Source organism: Dicentrarchus labrax, unplaced genomic scaffold (genome assembly GCF_905237075.1).
Source record: "Dicentrarchus labrax unplaced genomic scaffold, dlabrax2021, whole genome shotgun sequence".
Classification (NCBI taxonomy): Eukaryota; Metazoa; Chordata; class Actinopteri; family Moronidae; genus Dicentrarchus; species Dicentrarchus labrax.
Genome location: NW_026136713.1, coordinates 23,137,785 through 23,161,365, shown reverse-complemented (window position 1 = coordinate 23,161,365; position 23,581 = coordinate 23,137,785). Strand labels below are relative to the sequence as shown.

Genomic DNA, 23,581 nt, shown 5'->3' with positions numbered 1-23,581 from the left:
ACTCTGACGCCACTTTCAGGAAACAGTCAGTTGCAGCAGAAGAAAACTCTCATTGCACAGATCCACATTTTAAACTGTTCCTAATGTATCATAAAATACAGAATATCACTGCTAACTGGAGGAATAAACCATCGAACCATAATCTGCATTATTGTTATTTGCATTACGCGTCATGTGTTTCCATAAAGACTTGGACACTGGACACTGGTGGACCCAGTCACAGAAAGACTAATGAGGATGTTCAACAGCACATTAATGTTGTAGCACATCTTACCCTCCGCAATTCACTGATTAGTCTGGAACCAATCAGAGGCAGTTAGAGAGTCGTTCTTGTTAAAATGGTGTCAACAGAGTCAGTGTCAGGGTTGAATTAGGCTAGTGGCACCATTAGCAGCGGTCGGTAATATTTTGTTTAAATGACACATAAATACTGAAAGTCAGTGTAGGAGCAGCTTCTGTAACAGAGTGACTCATCTTCTCAACACACAATCTCTGGTAACAGGCTGCACGCTGCCTTCAGGTGCTCCTGGAAATATGACCATTACTTGCTGCTGGTTTCATCATTTTTAAATGTAATGAACATGTTTCCTGTTTAAGGAACCAATGAGCACAGAAACGTCTCTGGTATCTGATTCAGTTTTATATAAATATTTAAAAGAAGACACTAAAAAGTTGTTAATAATAATAAAAATGTTCCTGAGCGTTCAGATTACTGCAGAAACATCCAACACTATAATTACTGTCCTTTCTACTGAATGTGAATGTTGGGATGTCCGACAGCCCCTGAATGCATCAGTAACTGACACCTGTTGTTCAGGTGAAGCAGTGGGTGGAGTGAAGTGAGTCAGACTGATGGTCAACAGATCAGGTATCAGCAGCTTTTAGTTTCCATCACTGGAAGCTTCCAGAAACTGACATCAGAGCCACAGAACCCGGTCAGAAAGCGGCGCCGCAAGGGGGCGCAATGCCGGTTTTTACTAGGAATAAACTGATTATACACCAGCACCTTCTACAGTACCTCTAATACAACAACATGAACCACCATAAATAAAACTGTGCTAAAGGCTAAAATACAATACAATAAAAACTATTTTAAAAACATCGTAAAAACACCAGGGAGACAAATAATGTAAAAAAACAAACCTAAAAACTAACATTACTCAAAAGTAAAAGCCAGATTAAAAAGATGCTGAGAGCTTGTTATTCATACTTTTGGGACACATTATTTATATTATTATATACTTTATAAGGAGTAGACTAGACCTACCATGTTTGCAAAGTCATAGAGAGATATTATATTATCTCCTTATGAACTGGCGCTATACAAATACAATTTTACTGAACTGAATGGAATCAGGGACATTTCAAAGACCTCTGAGTCTGAAATGAAAGAGGGTCTCTGATGTATGGAGGTCATTTAAAGCTTTATAAACAAATACAATAACTACAGGCAGCCAGTGTCTCCAGCAGAGTGACGTGATCCATTTTCCTAGTTTTAGTTCAGACTCTGACTCAGCGCTCTGAGCCAGGATCTTTCTACAGTGATCTAAACAACTGCTGATAAAAGTGAGTATTTCAGTATCGTCTTGACTTAAAACATTACTTTTAATTACTCTGCTCAAATGAGAATTGCAATCCAAAGAATCACAAATCACAAATTTATGACGTTGTGTTAATGTTCCTGTTCGCCCAGCGTTAAGTGTGTGATTTGGGTCCCATTGACACAATCTGTTCTTTCCTCATTTAGCTTTAATAAGTTTCACTCATCCATACAACAATGTCAGTGAGGGTGAGCAGTGTTTTGGGTTGTTTTGTGCAACAGAGATACAACTGAGTGTCATCAGCATAAAAACGATAACCGACTTGGTGATGAACAATGATATTTCATAACATAAATAGAGAATATATGCTCAGCAGCAGGACAGCCAAGGATACATCTGCAAGGTGAACTGAAGCTTCCCTGGGTAGAGTCCCGGAGCAGTTTAAGAGGTTGAGGGCCAAAGGTGAAACATCATTTCTTCTTGAGGTTTATAACTAACCCTTCGGTCCAAGAGGCCTGGGAGTTTGGGATCGAGCAGGAGGATGGTCTCCGATGTGTCCCCGAGGACAGTGTTAGAAACAGCAGCTCGTTGCAGCCGGGCAGAGGCAGAGTCAGTAAAAACCATCTGATTATTATCTGATATCTTCAGGTGAACGATATCCTGCTTGCTCTCTGCAGGTGGTGGCACTCAGTGCACGGCAGGTACAGGATTGTCTGTCAAGAATGAGATAAAATGTATGAAACCCAGATAAAAGGTAAGATTAAGTGGTAATAAAAAGTTTAAGATCAATAAGACCATGACAGTGAAACTGTGGCACTGTCAGTGTGAAGCTGCATCAGTGAGGAGTGTTTGTGCTTAATGCAGTAAAATGTGGTTGGAGTCCTGAGAGAGAGAGAGAGAGAGAGAGAGAGAGAGAGAGAGAGAGAGAGACACAGCAACAACAGTATTGGCAATGGCAATCTAGCAGGACCATGGCAGGAGGCTCCACCAGGATCGACAAGAACCTGCGAGATGAGAAAGCACAAGAACTCCGGGGAAGAAGTGAAGTTAGTAACATGCATTAAAGGGACATGAATGAATGCATAAAGTGAAGGAAGGATAAATAGACCCAAGTGCAACTAATCAGTGCTATCTGTGCTGGTGTTGTTTGAATGTCGAGCAGCAGAGACCAGAACCTGAACCCAGCTGTCTGTCCTTCAACAGCGACCAGTTGAAGGACGATGTCGTTTACTTTAAAGGACCCTCTGCTGCAACAAGGTACGCTGGTAATAACATCTCTCGTTTTCATGTACATTTGTATTCTCACATTTTAAATTTATCAACAACTTCTGTGCCTGTTTGCTTACATGTAGTCCAGGAGAGTATGTTCTAACTTTCATTTGACACACAGTTGGCTGTGAATTCACCTTTACCTTTGGTTTGATGCAGTGTTCTTTGGTTTCCTCTTTGGTTTTCCTGATTTTTCACTCAGGACAGGAAGAATCCAATTAGCTTGTGTAAGCTGTGCATTGATGTCCATAGTATTATAGGTTTAATGTTGTAATCAACACTTTAACTCAAAGGACCTTTAGCTTGTGTTTGTCTCTGTGTGGTCAGACACAATGTGAGTTACTTCCTTATGATTCCTCCACAGAGTGGACCAGGAGAGCTCAGAGGTTCCCAGTGGTCAGTCTGCCCAGCAGCATCAAACACACCTGGACTCCATTTTTATGGTCTGTATATGGACAACACCTACTTTTACATCTATTGTGTTCACAATAATCTCCATGCTGCACTTTTTAGACCAGTGGATTGTCAGTCTGTCCAACATGGATCTGATGTTTGCTTCCATGATTTGACTTTGATTGAATCATTCATATAATATTCTGTTCCAGCTGCTGGAGGACAACATTGTCACTTTTGTGAAGAATGAGCTGAAGAAGATCCAGAAGGTTCTGAGTTCAGGTTACCCAGAATAACTAAAGAGTCAGAGGTCAATGATGAACATGAGGTCAGACAGATTAAAACAGCATCCAGGAAACCAGACAGACCAGAACCAACAATCAGACAAGAAGACTTCTTTAAACTTGGAAACTTTTTCATTTCAGTTTAATTCAGTTTTATTTGTATATCGCTAAATCATGACAGAAGTTATCTCAGGACTGTTTTCATAGCAGGTCTAGATCATACTCCTCATTTATAACATTTACCCCCATTGTCTCTCTGAGTGTCTGCAACCTCTCAGAAAAAGCTGTGAAGCTCTGTCCTCAGTTCTCTGGCAGTCCTTGAGTCTGAGATAGCTGGACCTGAGTAACAGCAACCTGCATGATTCAGGAGTGAAACTGCTTTCTACTTCCACACTCCACACTGGAAACTCTCAGGTCAGATTCGATCACTTTGATCAGCTGATGACTGTTTGAATTCTGATTTACCCTCATGGACAAATTCTGCATTTGTCAAAGTTTTTCTTTGTTCGTGTTGTTGTTGTTGTGTTTAGTCAGAAATGTATTGATGATGACCGGAGGCTGCTCTGGGTTGTGGAGGATAATGCCAGGTGTCATCACCCTTGAGGTCCCGAATCTCTACAATTCTTGTGCCCATGAACACCTTGAAGCGGCATGAGTCCTACTTGCCACACAGCTCCACGCTTGGGATGGATTGCTGCTTCTTTGACCGTGCAGTGAGGAACGCCACAGAGCCCTTTGTCTGCCAGTAGGGGCATCAAACTCAGGATTGGTATAGCATCTTGGCAAGGTTACACTTTCAATTCAATTCAATTTCAATTCAATTTTATTTGTATAGCGCCAATTCATAACAGAAGTTATCTCAGGACACTTTTCAAATAGAGCAGGTCTAGACCGAACTCTTTAACATTAATTACAGAGACCCAACAGTACCACCATGAGCAAGCACTTGGCGACAAGGGCAAGGAAAAACTGCCTGTTAAAAGGCAGAAACCTAGGACAGATCCTCCGGCTCTAGGTGGGTGGTCGTCTGTCTCGACCAGTTGGGGTGAGAGAGAGAGAGAGAGAGAGAGAGAGAGAGAGAGAGAGAGAGAGAGAGCGACAGACAGACAGACAGGTGCACAGCAACAACAGTATTGGCAATGGCAGTCAAGCAGGACCATGGCAGGAGGCTCCACCAGGATCCATGAGAACCTGCGAGACGAGAAAGCACAAGAACTCCGGGGAAGAAGTGGAGTTAGTAACATGCATTAAAGGGACATGAATGAGTGCAGAAAGAGAGAGGAAGAGAGTAGCTCAGTGCACCATGGGAAATCCCCCGATAGTCTAGGCCTATAGCAGCATAACTAAGGGATGGTTCAGGACTCACCTGATCCAGCCCTAACTATAAGCTTTATCAAAGAGGAATGTCTTAAGCCTACTCTTGAATGTGGTGAGGGTGTCTGCCTCCCGAACCACAACTGGAAGCTGGTTCCACAGGAGAGGAGCTTGGTAACTGAAGGCTCTGGCTCCTGTTCTACTTTTAGAGACTATAGGAACCACAAGTAGCCCAGCATTCAGAGAACGTAGTGTTCTAGTGGGGTAATAGGGTACTATGAGCTCTTTAAGATATGAAGGGGCCTGACCATGAAGAGCTTTATAGGTGAGGAGGAGTATTTTAAATTCAATTCTACATTTTATAGGGAGCCAATGCAGAGTAGCTAGTACAGGAGAGATGTGATCTCTTTTTCTAGTTCCTGTCAGTACTCGTGCTGCAGCGTTCTGAATTAATTGGAGCGTTTTAATGGACTTATTGGGGCAACCTGATAATAAAGAGTTGCAGTAATCCAGCCTTGAAGTAACAAATGCATGGATTAGTTTTTCTGCATCTGTCTGTGATAGTATGTGTCTAATTTTTCTAATATTACGTAAATGAAAGAAGGCAGTCCTAGAGGTCTGCTTTATGTGGGAGTTAAATGACAAATCCTGATCAAAGATAACTCCAAGATTCCTGACAGTGGTGCTAGAGGCCAAGTTAATGCCATCTAGAGTGACTATATCTTTAGACAATGAGTCTCTAAGGTTTTTGGGGCCAAGAACAAGAATTTCGTTTTTTTCTGAGTTTAACATCAGAAAATTGCAGGTCATCCAGGATTTTATGTCCTTAAGACATGTTTGTAATTTAGGTAATTGATTAATTTCATTGGGTTTGATTGATAGATATAACTGCGTATCATCTGCATAACAGTGAAAGTTAATGGAGTGATTCCTAATAATGTTGCCTAAAGGGAGAATATATAAAGTAAATAGTATTGGTCCAAGTACAGAACCTTGTGGAACTCCATGACTAACTTTAGTATTTATGGAGGATTCATCGTTAACATGTACAAACTGAGAACGATCTGATAAGTATGACTTAAACCAGGTTAGGGCAGTTCCTTTAATGCCAATTTGATGCTCAAGTCTCTGTAAAAGAATATCATGGTCAATGGTGTCAAATGCAGCACTAAGATCTAATAATACAAGTACAGAGACAAGTCCATTGTCAGAAGCAGTCAGAAGGTCATTATTAACTTTAACCAGAGCTGTCTCTGTGCTATGATGAACTCTAAATCCTGACTGAAAATCCTCAAATAAACTATTGTTATGTAGAAAGTCACACAACTCTTTGGCGACTACTTTCTCCAGAATCTTAGAGAGGAACGGGAGGTTAGAAATCGGTCTATAGTTGGCTAAAACCCCTGGGTCAAGAGTAGACTTTTTAAGAAGGGGTTTAATTACAGCTACTTTAAAGGACTGTGGTACATATCCTGATAATAAAGAAAGATTAATCATATCCAGTAAAGAAGTGCCAATTAAGGGAACAACTTCTTTAAGCAGCCTAGTTGGGATCGGGTCTAACAGACAGGTTGATGGCTTCGATGAAGAAATGATTGAAGTTACCTGATGAACACTTGGCAGATGAAACACCTCAACCTCCCACTCCTTCCTAGAGTGCAGTAGGTGATCTGGTAGAGCTGGGTTGTCCCAGGTGTTGTACCAGAACCTTTGCTTTTGTAGTGTAGGGTACAAGAAACCCAAGAGGGTCATACTGACTGAACACCTTCTATTAATAGATTGGTCTTATCGGCTCCTACAGCTTGGGACTTATAGAATAGGGTGCCGGTTGGCAGTGACTACAGAGGGCTTCCCATTATGTTCCACCATGTGGTGGGGAAGGTACCAACTGGCTAGTGTGTCACCAGAATAGACCAGGAACAACCCACCAGGTGTGGCTTAGCATCCAAAAGTACACAGCACAACACATAGAAGTCTTAATAGGGATACTTTTAGTTAACAGTCAACACAGAGTTCATAATAAACACTAAAGCTAGCCAGACCAAGGGGAAAGAGCAGGGGACCATCAGGGGAAAGACAGGCCCTAAGAGGGAAGGGGGAGGGGAATACCTAATAATAAATAACTCCACTCCAGCAGATCTCCCTCCGATCAGTGGCAGTGGAGGAAGATGTGCTTTTGGAGAGGATAATCAGTCCTGGAAACTGAGCTTCTCTGATGGTGGTTACCTTGTTTTCACAATAACAGCATCACATCCTCCTTCTCCTCCTCCTCTGTCTCTAACAGAGTAGCAGTCTATGTGGACTGTCCTGCTGGCACTCTGTCCTTCTACAGAGTCTCCTCTGACACAGTGATCCACCTCGACACCTTCAACACCACATTCACTGAACCTCTTTGTCTTGGTTTAGGGTTCTGGTGGTTCAGTACTGGTTCTGGTTCCTCAGTGTCTCTGTGTCCTCTGTAGGAGGGAGAGTATCCTCCTGTTAGAGAAACCTTATCACTGCTGAAGGAGGGTGAGTGACCCTGGGTTGTTTCTTGTTCCTTTAATGCAGCAGGTACACACACTTCCATCACTGACTGATCAACACTCCTCATTGTTCTGTGTCTGTACAGTGATAATAAAGTTGTGTGTCTGTACAGTGATAATAAAGTTGTGTGTCTGTACAGTGATAATAAAGTTGTGTGTCTGTACAGTGATAATAAAGTTGTGTCTGTACAGTGATAATAAAGTTGTGTGTCTGTACAGTGATAATAAAGTTGTGTGTCTGTACAGTGATAATAAAGTTGTGTGTCTGTACAGTGATAATAAAGTTGTGTGTTTGTACAGTGTTAATAAAGTTGTGTCTGTACAGTGATAATAAAGTTGTGTGTCTGTACAGTGATAATAAAGTTGTGTGTCTGTACAGTGATAATAAAGTTGTGTGCTTACATAAGAATGTGTCACATTTTGTTTTACAGGAAGAAAATTAGATTTTGATATAAATTCAGAATTCTTTTCCCCTTTTAAACTCTTTTTTTTGGCCCTAATGCTCTTCCATACAGTATTTAAGGTTACTATCACTGATAGTAGTTCAGGTCACAGCATCCAATCACAAGAGGCCTGGAGAGAGAAGAGCAGGCTACTGGCCAATCAGAGCAGAGGAGGGTGGCTCCAGATGAAGGCAGGACGAGAAGAAAGTTTATCAATTAGATTGTCGGTGTGAAGTTAGTACCGGGACCCGGAGCAGGATGTCGGTGCCGGTGAAGGTTCACCTGTTGGGGAAAGACGGCTCAGTGATGGAGGTCCGGAGGTTTGATCTCTCTCCGGCATATTACCACCGCAACTTGGAATCTGTTAACACCATGATCACAAAGCTGTTTAATCTGAAAGGAATTTTAAAGCTCTTCTACAAAGGTAAATATGATTTATTAAACATTCAATAACTGCCACAGCAGATGAGCTCAGATCTTTGTTTCCACTTGTTGAGGACAGGATTAATCAGTTAGTTCATCAGTTCATCACCGTTAGTTCATCAGTTCATCCTGTAAACGGGGAATCGAAACTCATACCACTGCCTTATAATATACCACTGCTTTATAATATATCGCTGCTTTATAATATACCACTGCCTTATAATATACCACTGCTCTATAATATATAACTGCTTTATAATATATCACTGCTTTATAATATACCACTGCTTTATAATATATCACTGCTTTATAATATACTTTATAATGTCTGCAGTAGGTTGGTACAGGGCGGTGGTCGAGTGGAAACCTGTTCTTTCAGTTACAGTGAAAGTCAGTTTAGGATTTCATAGAAAATGAAACTTAAGGGCTGACAGCAAAGGGTGCAGTCAAATCGAACACAAAGTACAACTCAGTCATATTTCACTTTATAGGTTATTGGGATTATAGATAATAAATGCTCAAGTCTCATTTAATTAAAATTAAATAAATAACAGATTAAATAAAAAGAATCCAAGGTCCGTGTATCAGCAGAGGCTGACTGTCAGAACATCACTGGATCTCCACCTGCTGCAGCCTAGTAGAAATCTCTACATGTGTCTTGCCAGTTTCAAATAAGTCCTTAATAAGTCCTTATAGTTTCAAATAAGTCCTTAAATACAGAGTACAATCACTGTATGATTGACTTTTTTCAGGCTTTGCGAAACTGCAACACACGAAGAAGACAATAACTTCCGGTTCACACAAAACGAAAACATTAAATATCAAAATCAAAATCGATCCGTGGCCCGTTATTTCATTTCCTATGTTTGATCTGAGCAATAAATCCAAAGTACAAAAAATGAACCGTTATTTGTTTTTTGGTATCAGATTCATAAATGAATAAGGAAATAACAAACCGTTTTTTCATTTTCCGATTTTGGAATCTCAATTGAATATGAAAAGAACAAAAGATACACGGATTACAAAGTGTAGCTAGTTTTCTTTTTCCTTTTTGTTGCACTGATTTAAAATAACAGACCATAGGTGGCGCTATTAAGACGCTAAAGGAAGCTTCCCTAAAATGATCCCTAGTTCATTGTTGGTCTGTGTGACCTCTGCTGTTTCAACCTCTGTGAGCTTTATATCTGCGCCTCTTTTATCTGCTGTATCTACTGTATCTACTGCATCTACTGTATCTACTGTATCTACTGCATGTACTCTATCTACTGTATCTACTGCATCTACTGTATCTACTGTATCTACTGTATCTACTGCATGTACTCTATCTACTGTATCTACTGCATCTACTGTATCTACTGTATCTACTGCATGTACTCTATCTACTGTATCTACTGCATGTACTCTATCTACTGTATCTACTGTATCTACTGCATGTACTCTATCTACTGTATCTACTGCATGTACTCTATCTACTGTATCTACTGCATGTACTCTATCTACTGCATCTACTGTATCTACTGTATCTACTGTATCTACTGCATCTACTGCATGTACTGCATCTACTGCATGTACTCTATCTACTGTATCTACTGTATCTACTGCATGTACTGTATCTACTGTATCTACTGCATGTATTACTGTGAATTTCTACTATCTACTGCATCTACTGTATCTACTGTATCTACTGTATCTACTGCATCTACTGCATGTACTGCATCTACTGCATGTACTGTATCTACTGTATCTACTGCATCTACTGTATCTACTGCATGTACTCTATCTACTGTATCTACTGCATCTACTGTATCTACTGTATCTACTGCTATCTACTGTATCTACTGCATCTACTGCATGTACTGTATCTACTGTATCTACTGCATCTACTGCATCTACTGTATCTACTGTATCTACTGCATCTACTGTATCTACTGTATCTACTGCATCTACTGCATGTACTCTATCTACTGTATCTACTGTATCTACTGTATCTACTGCATCTACTGTATCTACTGTATCTACTGTATCTACTGCATGTACTCTATCTACTGTATCTACTGCATGTACTGTATCTACTCTATCTACTGCATGTACTGTATCTACTGCATCTACTGTATCTACTGCATCTACTGCATGTACTGTATCTACTGCATGTACTCTATCTACTGTATCTACTGCATCTACTGCATGTACTGTATCTACTGCATGTACTCTATCTACTGTATCTACTGCATGTACTGTATCTACTGTATCTACTGTATCTACTGCATGTACTCTATCTACTGCATGTACTCTATCTACTGTATCTACTGTATCTACTGTATTTACTGTATCTAACATTATGAGCTTACACTCACGTGCATGCTGTGCTGTCACTGTTATATGAGCTCAGGTGTGCTGACGGACACCTGCTGTGAGCGGCTCTACTTTATTCCGTCCATCTTTGATTGATATTTGGTCTTTGATGATGATGATGATGAGTGTGTGTTTCAGATGAAGATGGAGACATGGTGGCGTTTTCCTCTGATGATGAACTGGCCACAGCTCTGAAATACATAAAGGACAACACCTTCCGCGTCTTCATCAAAAGGTACAAACACAACCTGAACCTCGTCTTCATCACTGAGACCTGCTTTTATTTTACAGTCAGATACAGTATTAGGGCTGTTACAGTGAACAGTTACTCAGACCGACTCCACACGCCTGCCCGGGTTGTGGGTCGACCTGGGTTCTCGCTCTATGCTCATGTTCCAAATGTTGGTTTGTAATGTGTCTGTTGTTGTTGTGTTGGGTTATACTGCCCCCCAGAGGCTAACTGCAGTAACTACTCACTACCTCACTGTCCATTTTACTGTGTTTTATGCAGAACAGCAGTTATGTGCTTATTTAATATGTAAGTAAGTTTTATGTCTTAAGATGACAACCAATTATGTGTTTGTATTATATTGTCTTCTTCCTGACTACATCTACCTTGTTACAGTAAACCTGGATGGGTCATTGAGGTTTAACCATTAACCCTAACCCTTTTAATTAGCACAGTAATACCTTATCCTGTGTAGCTGAGACAGAATGGTAAATGAACCTGTACAGCTTGTATTTCTAGTCTTCTGACCACTCAAAGCACTTTTACACTACGCGCCACATTCACCCTTTCACTCAGAAACTAACATTCATACACATTCACACACCGATGCACGGCATCGGGAGCAATTTGGACTTCAGTATCTTGCTCAAGGATACTTCGACATGTGGCACCAGGAGCTGGGGATCGAACCCACAACCTTCTGATTAAGGAACGACCCGCTACGCCTCTGAACCACAGCCGAACGAGACTGTATGCAGACACCAGATCAGACATTCACAGTATTTGTGTGTTTGTCACTATAAGTGTTCATGTAATAATTATGTGAATCCTGGAGGGGCCTCACACTCAAACAGGTCACTGCTGCACTACAATGTATCACACTGTCCATGTAAACTGTGTTTATTTAACAAACAGCAAGCAAATAAACAAACAAGCAAACAGCAAGCAATCTAAAGAACAAAGTAAAACCATCAGCCCACCCAGGTGCATGCTGGTCCTCCTACAATAAAAAAAATGAGCCTCCAATTCTGTAAAAACTACTACTACTAATAATAATAATAATAATCATAATAATCTAAATAAAGCAAAGTAACAACACCAACAACAACAACAACAACAACAACTCAATACTAACAATTATTATTCATTAAGCCGAGTCTGGTGCATTTCTGTCACCAGCAGAGGGCGCTGTGCACACTGAAACTGAACTCTGTGTGTGTGTGTGTGTGTGTGTGTGTGTGTGTGTGTGTGTGTGTGTGTGTGTGTGCGTTTGTTCTAACCCCTTCACAACAGTTCCTGAACAACGCAGGACTTTCTGATGACCTTTGACCTCTGAGAACATCTGCTGGAAACCTGAACACAAAGCCGCCCTGTGTTACACACACACACACACACACACACACACACACAGACATACACACACACACACACACACACACACTAACTCACTCACACACTCACACACACACACACACACACACACACACACACACACACATACACACATACACACACACACACACATACACACACTTCACTGGTTTCCATGGAAACAACAGATTAGTGTTCTTCAGGCCTCAATCTTGTTTTAAACTTTTATTTTGAAAAATAACAATAAAGCTGCACAGCTTTTATTTTTTCAGTATGTTTTATTGTTCATTGTTGGGGGGGGTGTATGTTCTGTGTTACACTGTTATTATAATGCTAACAGACTGATGCTAATGCTAACAGACTGATGCTACTGCTAACAGACTGATGCTAATGCTAACAGACTTATGCTAATGCTAACAGACTGATGCTAACAGACTGATGCTACTGCTAACAGACTGATGCTAATGCTAACAGACTGAGGTTAATGCTTACAGACTGATGCTACTGCCAACAGACTGATGCTACTGCTAACAGACTGATGCTAATGCTAACAGACTTATGCTAATGCTAACAGACTGATGCTAACAGACTGATGCTACTGTTAACAGACTGATGCTAATGCTAACAGACTTATGCTAATGCTAACAGACTGATGCTAACAGACTGATGCTACTGTTAACAGACTGATGCTAATGCTAACAGACTGAGGTTAATGCTTACAGACTGATGCTACTGCCAACAGACTGATGCTACTGCTAACAGACTGATGCTACTGCTAACAGACTGATGCTAATGCTAACAGACTTATGCTAATGCTAACAGACTGATGCTAACAGACTGATGCTACTGCTAACAGACTGATGCTAATGCTAACAGACTGAGGTTAATGCTTACAGACTGATGCTACTGCCAACAGACTGATGCTAATGCTAACAGACTGATGCTACTGCTAACAGACTGATGCTAACAGACTGATGCTACTGCTAACAGACTGATGCTAATGCTAACAGACTTATGCTAATGCTAACAGACTGATGCTAACAGACTGATGCTACTGTTAACAGACTGATGCTAATGCTAACAGACTGATGCTACTGCTAACAGACTGATGCTAATGCTAACAGACTGATGCTAATGCTAACAGACTTATGCTAATGCTAACAGACTGATGCTACTGCTAACAGACTGATGCTAATGCTAACAGACTGATGCTAATGCTAACAGACATTCTGGACCATGGAGCCAAACTTGCAGATGTGATGTCATAAAGCCGCTCTTAACGAACTCGTGTCACAGTGAACACTGATGAAGAGGTCGTATTAACGAACTCCTGTCACAGTGAACACTGATGAAGAGGTCGTATTAACGAACTCGTGTCACAGTGAACACTGATGAAGAGGTCGTATTAACGAACTCGTGTCACAGTGAACACTGATGAAGAGGTCGTATTAACGAACTCGTCTCACAGTGAACACTGATGAAGAGGTCGTATTAACGAACTCGTCTCACAGTGAACACTGATGAAGAGTTCGTACCCACAGCACTGTACACTGTTGCTACAGTCTCATTATGAGTTAATGAGCCTCATTAGTTACTTTGTGACAACAGTGCCGAGTCTTGAGCAGAAAGCAGAGCAGTAACCACGGTAACGGTAACGGTAATCAGAACGGAGTATTCAGATATCAAACTGTGAGATATGATTGTGTAATAATGAACGTGTGAATAATCACCATCAACGTTACCAAACAAACAGAACGCAACGACCCGCGGTTACTCGTTCTCCGGGCGGCTGTGGCTCAGAGGCAGAGCGGGTCGTTCCTTAATCGGAAGGTTGTGGGTTCGATCCCCGGCTCCTGGTGCCACAGGACGAAGTATCCTTGAGCAAGATACTGAACCCCAAATTGCTCCCGATGTGAGTGAGTGTGTATGAATGAGTTAGTTTCTGTTCGATGGACTTTACCAGTGAATGTGTCTGTAGTGTAAAAGCACTTTGAGTGGTCGAACACTAGAGAGGAAACTATACAAGTACAGCTCCATTTACCATTTCCAACACGGATGTGACGTCGCTCTCGAGCTGAAATGAAGGCGGCATCAGTTCGTCATGTCTCGGCGGCAGGGGGTCAGAGGTCGTGGAGCTGGTGAGGTCACAACAGCAGCTGAGCTGTGACCTTTGACCTCCATCAGAATCAACATGTCTGCTGCTTGTTCAGCTTTTCCTCCTTTCAGAGGTTTTATGGTGGAAAAGGTCTCAGAGGGTTAGAGGAAGAATCCAGGTCACACACAGCTGTTAGCGGTTAGCTGCTAGCTGTAATATATGTATAAGTTCAGGTAGTTCAAGCAGTTTGTTGTTGCAGAGCTTCGGTACCGGCCGAGGTCTCGGAGCAGATTTCTGACAAACTGTATCTTGTTGCTCGTCAGGGTGATGAATTAATGTTCTAGCAGACTGTGTTTGGGTCCCATCAGCAGCAGAGGGTCAGCACTCAGATGTCGGAGCTTCCTGGGACTACCTGAAAGCACCACAGCCTGAATCACCCAAACTGAGACACTGAAGGCGGAGAGTTTGAGATCCCCCGAAAAACCCAGAATTATTGATCCAGAACTGATGAAGGTGGTATTTCAGTTACGTAATCAGGAAACAAAAAAGGTAGATGTAATCCATTACAGTTACAGAAAAAACACATAATCAGATTACAGTTAAATTTAGCAGATTACAAATTTAAAATTCACAAATCCTAAATAAACAAAGTAATCAAGTTACTTTAATATGGTGATACTTGGTCACTGACTACATTTCCTAACAGGTAATTAGTAACTGTAATCTGATTACATCACTATATATACAGTATTATATATTATATACAGACTGAACATAAAGACCAGTCTGCTGCTCTGTAACACCACAGTGTGAGACAGGTCACACAGACAGACAGACAGGTCACACAGACAGACAGTGGTGATGAAGAGGAGGGAGAACTTCAGTATAAACAGAATGTGAGCCGTGATGAGTTCACTGACGTCTGTGTTTGAAGATGTTGAACATGGCTTGAATCACTTTATTTATTTATTTAAGAGGATCTCCATTAGCTGAATGCCAGAGGCAGCAGGTCGTCCTCCTGCAGCCTGAATCATTCTTCACATATTCATCAGACACACAACATTCACACCGTTCACACCGTTCACATGGTTCACAATGTTCACATCGTTCTCACGTGCAGCTCTGGTTGTAACATTAAAAACTTTATCCTTTCATTGGAGAGACCTCAGCAACTGATTTTTATGAATTTAATTCAGTTCAATTAAATTTTATTTTACAGAGACCCAACAGTTCCACCATGAGCAAGACCTTGGAGACAGGGGCAAGGAAAAACTGCCTGTTAAAAGGCAGAAACCTAGGACAGATCCTTCGGCTCTAGGTGGGTGGTCGTCTGTCTCGACCAGTTGGGGTGAGAGAGAGAGAGAGAGAGAGAGAGACAGAGAGAGAGAAATTTTCCAATTTGTACTAGAACCAATAATTCTATATGCCAGCGAAATTTGGGGACCAAAACTAAATAATGAATTTGACAAATGGGACAAAACAATCATAGAATCTTTCCACAGCGAGTTCTGTAAGAGCATCCTGCAGGTGTAGAGAAAAACACCAAATAATCTGTGCAGAGCAGAGCTCGGCCAATACCCCCTCCTACTAAAAATACAGAAAAGATCAATTAAAATTTACAATCACTTAAAATCAGTTAACCCCCAGACATACCATCACAAAGCCCTAACATACCAGGAGCTGAAACCAGAGAAGAGTCCCCTCAGCCAGCTGGTCCTGAGGCTCTCTGCAGTAACATGTCCCCAACAGCCTCAGGACAGCAACACCAACTCAATCAGACCAAACCAAATTATCAACAAGCAAAAAGAAAAATATATTGAATACTGGAAAGAAACGACCAAAACACAAAGTAAATTACAATGTTATCTGACCTTAAAAAGAGAATTCACTCTGGCAAATTACCTGAGCACAATAAAATGTCCTGAACTAAGAAAAATGTTGACAGTGTACAGACTGAGTGAACACAGCCTGGCCATAGAAAAGGGTCGCCACAGACAGAACTGGCTACCAGAAGAGGAGAGACTCTGCTCCCAGTGTGACAGAGGACAGGTAGAGACAGAGCTGCACTTTCTAACCTCATGCCCTAAATTCAAAACTTTAAGAGAAAAACAATTTGCAAATATTTCCCAAATATACCCCGATTTAGAATTATTATCAGACACACAGAAACTCCCCTATTTACTGGGAGAAATGCCAAAAAGTCAAATTATTGCAGCAAAATATGTCTCCTCATGCCACGAACTGAGGACAACCAGTGGAAACTCTGTAAATGTATAAAATAATTGATTGTTTAGTTGTTGTTTTTTTTTGTTGTTTTTTAATATATATATATATATATATATATATATATATATATATACACACACGTTTACAGTTTTATCTATCTATTTTATTTTAATATATTTTAATATTATATATATTATATATTATATTTGATCATTTGTTATTACTGTTATATTGACAACAGACTACTTGTTTTAACTGTAGTTACTTTACTACTGTTTTAATGACATTTTTAGTTGACACAAACTGATTGATTGATTGATTGATTGTAATTAATTACTTATTGACTGAGATTGATTGATTGTGACTGTGATTGTGATTGAGTCAATCATAGTTAGAGTATTACCAACAGTATAGATTATAATTAATTTATTGTAAATATTGTTTTCCTTTATTATTATTATTATTATTATTACTATAGACCGGTGGCTCTGACGTCCCACATTATAAAGACCCTGGAGAGGCTCGTCCTGGAGCAGCTAAGGCCTATGGTCAGGCCCTTCACCGATCAACTGCAGTTCGCCTACCAGCCCCGCCTGGGAGCTGAGGACAGCATCATCTACCTGCTGAACAGAGTCTACACTCATCTGGATAAGCCGGCGAGCACTGTGAGAGTCATGTTCTTTGATTTCTCCAATGCTTTCAATACCATCCGTCCGGCTCTACTGGGTGAGAAGATGGCTGTGATGCAGGTGGAGGCCCCCATCGTGTCCTGGATTGTTGATTACCTGACGGGCAGACCACAGTACGTATGCCTACAGACCTGTGTGTCTGACAGGGTGGTCAGCAACACTGGGGCCCCACAGGGGACTGTCCTCTCTCCCTTTCTCTTCACCCTCTTCACCTCAGACTTCAACTATTGCACCGAGTCCTGCCACCTTCAGAAGTTTTCTGATGACTCAGCAATAGTTGGCTGCATAGATAATGGTGATGACAGTGAATACAGGACTGTGGTGGGCAACTTTGTCACTTGGACTGAGCTGAACCATCTACAGGGGTGTACTTTAATAATAAGCTGGACTGGACTAGAAACGCTGAGGCGGTCTACAAAAAGGGCCAAAGCCGACTCTTTTTCCTAAGGAGGCTGAGGTCCTTTAACATCTGCCGGAGGATGCTGAGGATGTTCTATGAGTCTGTTGTGGCTAGTACGATCTTCTTCGCTGTCCCATGCTGGGGCAGTGGGCTGAGGGTCACTGATAACAACAGACTAAACAAACTGATCAGGAGGGCCGGTGATGTCGTAGGGGAGGAGCTGGACACCCTGACGACCGTGGCAGAGAGGAGGATGCTGTCCAGGCTTCAGTCCATCTTGGACAATGTCTCTCACCCTCTCTAGGACACACTGGCCCAGCAGAGGAGCACCTTCAGCAGAAGACTCCTCTCACCCAGATGCACTACAGAGCGCCACAGGAAATCATTCCTGCCTGTGGTCATCAATCTCTACAACGCCTCCCTCAGAGAGTCAGACACCCCCCCTCTGTAATTCTGAACTCAAAACGTAGACAATTATTCTTTTGCACTTTTGCATATTAATACTGTACATTTGATCTTGTATATATATATATAGTTATATATATATATTTATATTTTTTGTGCTGAATGTTGTTTATATATATGTTGTTTGTATAATATTTTGTTTGTATATCTGGAGTGTTGTTTAACGAAAATAATTTCCCCCTGGGATTATTAAAGTATTTCTGATTCTGATTATTATTATTATTATTATTATTATTATTATTATTATTATTTTTAATTCCAAACGCTTGCTTTGGCAATATGTACAGTGTTACGTCATGCCAATAAAGCCATTTGAATTGAACTGAATTGAAATGAATTGAATTGAGAGACAGAGACAGAGACAGAGACAGACAGACAGATAGACAGATAGACAGACAGGTGCACAGCAACAACTACACTAATAGTAGTGACTGATGATGATGAACATGAAGAAGATGATGACGACAATGACAATAACGATGGGGGACAATGAGCAGTGACAATAGTAATAATAGTAGCTGTAGTAATAATAATATTAATAATAATAATAATAACAATAATATCAGTGATATTAGCAATGGCAGTCAAGCAGGACCATGGCAGGAGGCTCCACCAGGATCAATGAGAACCTGCGAGACAAGAAAGGACAAGAACTCCGGGGAAGAAGTGAAGTTAGTAACATGCATTAATGGGACATGAATGAGTGCAGAAAGAGAGAGGAAGAGAGGAGCTCAGTGCACCATGGGAAATCCCCCGATAGTCTAGGCCTATAGCAGCATAACTAAGGGATGGTTCAGGACTCACCTGATCCAGCCCTAACTATAAGCTTTATCAAAGAGGAATGTCTTAAGCCTACTCTTGAATGTGGTGAGGGTGTCTGCCTCCCGAACCACAACTGGAAGCTGGTTCCACAGGAGAGGAGCTTGGTAACTGAAGGCTCTGGCTCCTGTTCTACTTTTAGAGACTATAGGAACCACAAGTAGCCCAGCATTCAGAGAACGTAGTGTTCTAGAGGGGTAATAGGGTACTATGAGCTCTTTAAGATATGAAGGGGCCTGACCATGAAGAGCTTTATAGGTGAGGAGGAGGATTTTAAATTCTATTCTACATTTTACAGGGAGCCAGTGCAGAGAAGCTAGTACAGGAGAGATGTGATCTCTTTTTCTAGTTCCTGTCAGTACTCGTGCTGCAGCGTTCTGAATTAATTGGAGCGTTTTAATGGACTTATTGGGGCAACCTGATAATAAAGAGTTGCAGTAATCCAGCCTTGAAGTAACAAATGTATGGATTAGTTTTTCTGCATCTGTCTGTGATAGTATGTGTCTAATTTTTCTAATATTACGTAAATGAAAGAAGGCAGTCCTAGAGGTCTGCTTCATGTGGGAGTTAAAAGACAAATCCTGATCAAAGATAACTCCAAGATTCCTGACAGTGGTGCTAGAGGCCAAGGTAATGCCATCTAGAGTAACTATATCTTTAGACAGTGAATCTCTAAGGTTTTTGGGGCCAAGAACAAGAATTAAATTTTTTTCTGAGTTTAACATCAGAAAATTGCAGCTCATCCAGGATTTTATGTCCTTAAGACATGTTTGTAATTTAGATAATTGATTAATTTCATTGGGTTTGATTGATAGATATAACTGCGTATCATCTGCATAACAGTGAACGTTAATGGAGTGATTCCTAATAATGTTGCCTAAAGGGAGCATATATAAAGTAAATAGTATTGGTCCAAGTACAGAACCTTGTGGAACTCCATGACTAACTGTAGTATTTATTGAAGATTCATCGTTAACATGTACAAACTGCGAACGATCTGATAAATATGACTTAAACCAGCTTACTGCGGTTCCTTTAATTCCAATTTGATGCTCAAGTCTCTGTAAAAGAATATTATGGTCAATGGTGTCAAATGCAGCACTAAGATCTAATAATACAAGTACAGAGACAAGTCCATTGTCAGAAGCAGTCAGAAGGTCATTATTAACTTTAACCAGAGCTGTCTCTGTGCTATGATGAACTCTAAATCCTGACTGAAAATCCTCAAATAAACTATTGTTATGTAGAAAGTCACACAACTCTTTGGCGACTACTTTCTCCAGAATCTTAGAGAGGAAGGGGAGGTTAGAAATCGGTCTATAGTTGGCTAAAACCCCTGGGTCAAGAGTGGGCTTTTTAAGAAGGGGTTTAATTACAGCTACTTTAAAGGACTGTGGTACATATCCTGATAATAAAGAAAGATTAATCATGTTCAGTAAAGAAGTGCTAATTAAGGGTACGACTTGTTTAAGCAGCCTAGTTGGGATCGGGTCTAATAGACAGGTTGATGAATGAATGATGAATTATACAAAAACAAAGCAACTCATTTTGTAACTTTCACTTTCTTCCCTATTGCGCCTGTAAATGACAAGAAACATTTTATAAAAACTGATTCTGGGCCTCAACACGAAGGGACTGAGGGAAGAAAACATATTTTCCATTCTTTCAGAAGAAGAAGAAATACTCTGTAGTTCTGATATAACTGATGCTATGCTAACCTCTTTAGCATTTCTCACAGAGCTGGTGTTAAACCTCGACTGTAGCTGCCAGCAGCTCCTCGAAGGACGCCGACTGGTCCCAACCATTGCAGTGGTGTGGTTGAAACGTGGTAAAATGGATCCATGCATGTAGCCACGTTGGAAACACTGATCAGTGATAAATATAAATATAAATATATCTCCTTATTTCCACAGAAACTTTGACGTTTTTGGAGATCATTTCCTGCCGTTACGCGTGTAGCATTAGCATCACTGATCATTCATGAGTTGTTGAGATCAGTGAGATCAGGGTCGACATCCTGTCTGTAAAACCTGGACCTGGTGTCTGTAAGCCGTATGACCTCAGCTGTGTCTCATCCTCAGAGAGATGAGTTCATCTGTTTGAGCCTCGGCCCACGTGCTCTCTCTCTGTGGCGGGCAGGGCTGAATACTTTCCATCTATATTCATATACGCTGATGACACCCACGTATATCCTACAATGAACTTTGCCAGAATAAATAAAACCCGGTTGGATTAACTTCCCCACGAAGAACTGATGATTACAACCAGACACTCAACCTCACACACCAAAGACATCAGTGACCATCTGGATATTAAAAGATGACATTTTATTGATATCTTGTGTCCATCTGTTCAATTTTAATTCTGACTTTATTTCATCTTCACATTAGAAGTTTGATATTTCACCAATTTCAGAAAAAAGTAACTAACGTTCATTAAACTAGGCTAGTAGAAAGCTATCGTTAGCTTTGTACCGCTACATAATTTATTGTTGCTAAAATCAACAGAGTTTGTCAGAATGCATAAGTTAGCATCATGTTTGCTGGGGAAGCTAACCAACCAACACATACACTCAGATAGTACTTTGGTAGCGATAACGTTAGCAAGCAAGCAAGCTAATAAAAATAAAGTGATTCACTTCTCTTATCTTGTGACTGATTAAATACGTTGTTAATAAAGTGAGTTCAAGTGAATGACACCGAGCAGGATTGTTTCACATTCAGCCGGAGAGAATTAGGAATCTTTAATAAGTCTATGTCCTTTGAGACCTCACAGTGAAGAACTTGAACGTCTCTTCTCACGCTGTCCACTGCAGTTTCCTGTCAGCGTTGAGCTAATGGAAGCCGACAGCTCTGATTTAAAGTGGAAACGGCTCGCAGACCGCAGGTTTACACAAACTGAGGACGGTCCTGGAGGCAGGCGGACGTTCAGGAACTGAAACATGTTTGTGTTTGTTTATCGTTTCAGTGTTTCAGCTCTTGAACGCAGCGCCCTGTAACAGCTGGTTTGATTTACCGCATATCAGATTTTATCGGTGGCTCATGAACGCAGCCAGTGAGGAAGAGGAGGAGGAAGCAACCACACACATCTTTAAAAGGTTGGATCGAATAACCAACAGCCCTCACTGTGGAGGTATATATGAATATATAATAATAAAAGAACAAGTTCAGGTTATTTTGGTTGAGTTTTGTTGTTCAGAACTTTGTCTTAATGAGATATTATAGATATTAATATTGAGCTGATTGAACCAGTAACAACTCCTCAGTGTTTATTTAGCTGTTTGTGTCTCATTGGAAGATTTTATTTTGGCTAATATTAGCTTTCAGATGTAACTAGCTGGGTAATGATTGATGTAGATTAGCTTGCTTGTTAGCTCATGGTTTGTGCTGCTAACTAACTAGCTAACTGGTGTAATAATTATTAGCTAATTATCTGGGTTCAGTAGAATCTAAAGAAGTTAATGATGGAAAGTTTTACCATAAAACACAATGTTATTCTACAACATTTATATTTTAATGAACTCAGATCAGATTTCACTCTAAAAACCTTCATGATGAAAAGATCCTGAACACACCACCATATAAATGTTCAGTCACTGTCACAGCGCCACCTCTTGGCAACAGGAAGTATCCTTATAAGGGAATCGCCATCTGAGTTTAACCTTTTGCTTTGTTTTGTGAAATATGAGATTTCTGAATGAAACTGAAACTGAAAGTTTGAGAAGAAATAAACATATTATAAACTTATAAACATCTTATAAACATATAAACATCTTATAAACATATTATAAACATATAAACATCTTATAAACACATTATAAACATATAAACATCTTATGAACACATTATAAACATATAAACATCTTATAAACCTATTATAAACATAGAAACATCTTATGAACACATTATAAACATATAAACATCTTATAAACCTATTATAAACATATAAACATCTTATAAACACATTATAAACATATAAACATATTATAAACATATTATAAACATATAAACATCTTATAAACACTATCATATAAACATCTTATAAACATATTATAAACATATAAACATCTTATAAACATATTATAAACATAGAAACATCTTACGAACACATTATAAACATATAAACATCTTATAAACATATTATAAACATATAAACATCTTATAAACATATTATAAACATATAAACATCTTATAAACATATTATAAACATATAAACATCTTATGAACACATTATAAACATATAAACATATTATAAACATATAAACATCTTATAAACATATTATAAACATAGAAACATCTTATGAACACATTATAAACATATAAACATATTATAAACATATAAACATCTTACGAACACATTATAAACATATAAACATCTTATAAACCTATTATAAACATATAAACATCTTATGAACACATTATAAACATATAAACATATTATAAACATATTATAAACATATAAACATCTTACGAACACATTATAAACATATAAATATCTTATAAACCTATTATAAACATATAAACATCTTATGAACACATTATAAACATATTATAAACATATTATAAAGATTATTGTTAAACTTTGAACCCTAACCTGTAATAATAACCCATCATACATACCAATGTATAATAATGATAGAAGCTTTAAACAGTCAGTACTTTTACTGGAGGAGTTCCTCCCCCCCGGTGTCTGATGTCTCGCCCCTCCTCCTCCTCTGCTTTATAAACCAGTCCCCGTCCCGGA

General features: G+C 39.8%; 1 protein-coding gene across 20 annotated transcripts; it reads left to right on the top strand.

The window, feature by feature from the left end:
* Nucleotides 1-7,932: 7,932 nt before the first annotated feature.
* LOC127374665 (sequestosome-1-like) lies at nucleotides 7,933-18,341 on the top strand. Of its 20 annotated transcripts, none has more exons than XR_007887049.1 (5): nucleotides 7,935-8,193; nucleotides 10,683-10,779; nucleotides 12,067-14,752; nucleotides 15,459-15,557; nucleotides 16,944-18,341. XR_007887049.1 is itself a non-coding variant. In XM_051420283.1 (3 exons), the coding sequence occupies exons 1-3, from the start codon at nucleotides 8,028-8,030 to the stop codon at nucleotides 12,071-12,073; spliced, it is 270 nt and encodes an 89-aa protein (XP_051276243.1). In that variant the 5' UTR covers nucleotides 7,970-8,027; the 3' UTR covers nucleotides 12,074-12,415. The 20 variants fall into 20 exon arrangements, 1 of the variants encoding a protein (XP_051276243.1); XR_007887050.1 differs by having other exon boundaries at nucleotides 12,067-14,763; XR_007887047.1 differs by having other exon boundaries at nucleotides 12,067-14,788.
* The last annotated feature ends 5,240 nt before the right edge of the window (nucleotides 18,342-23,581 follow it).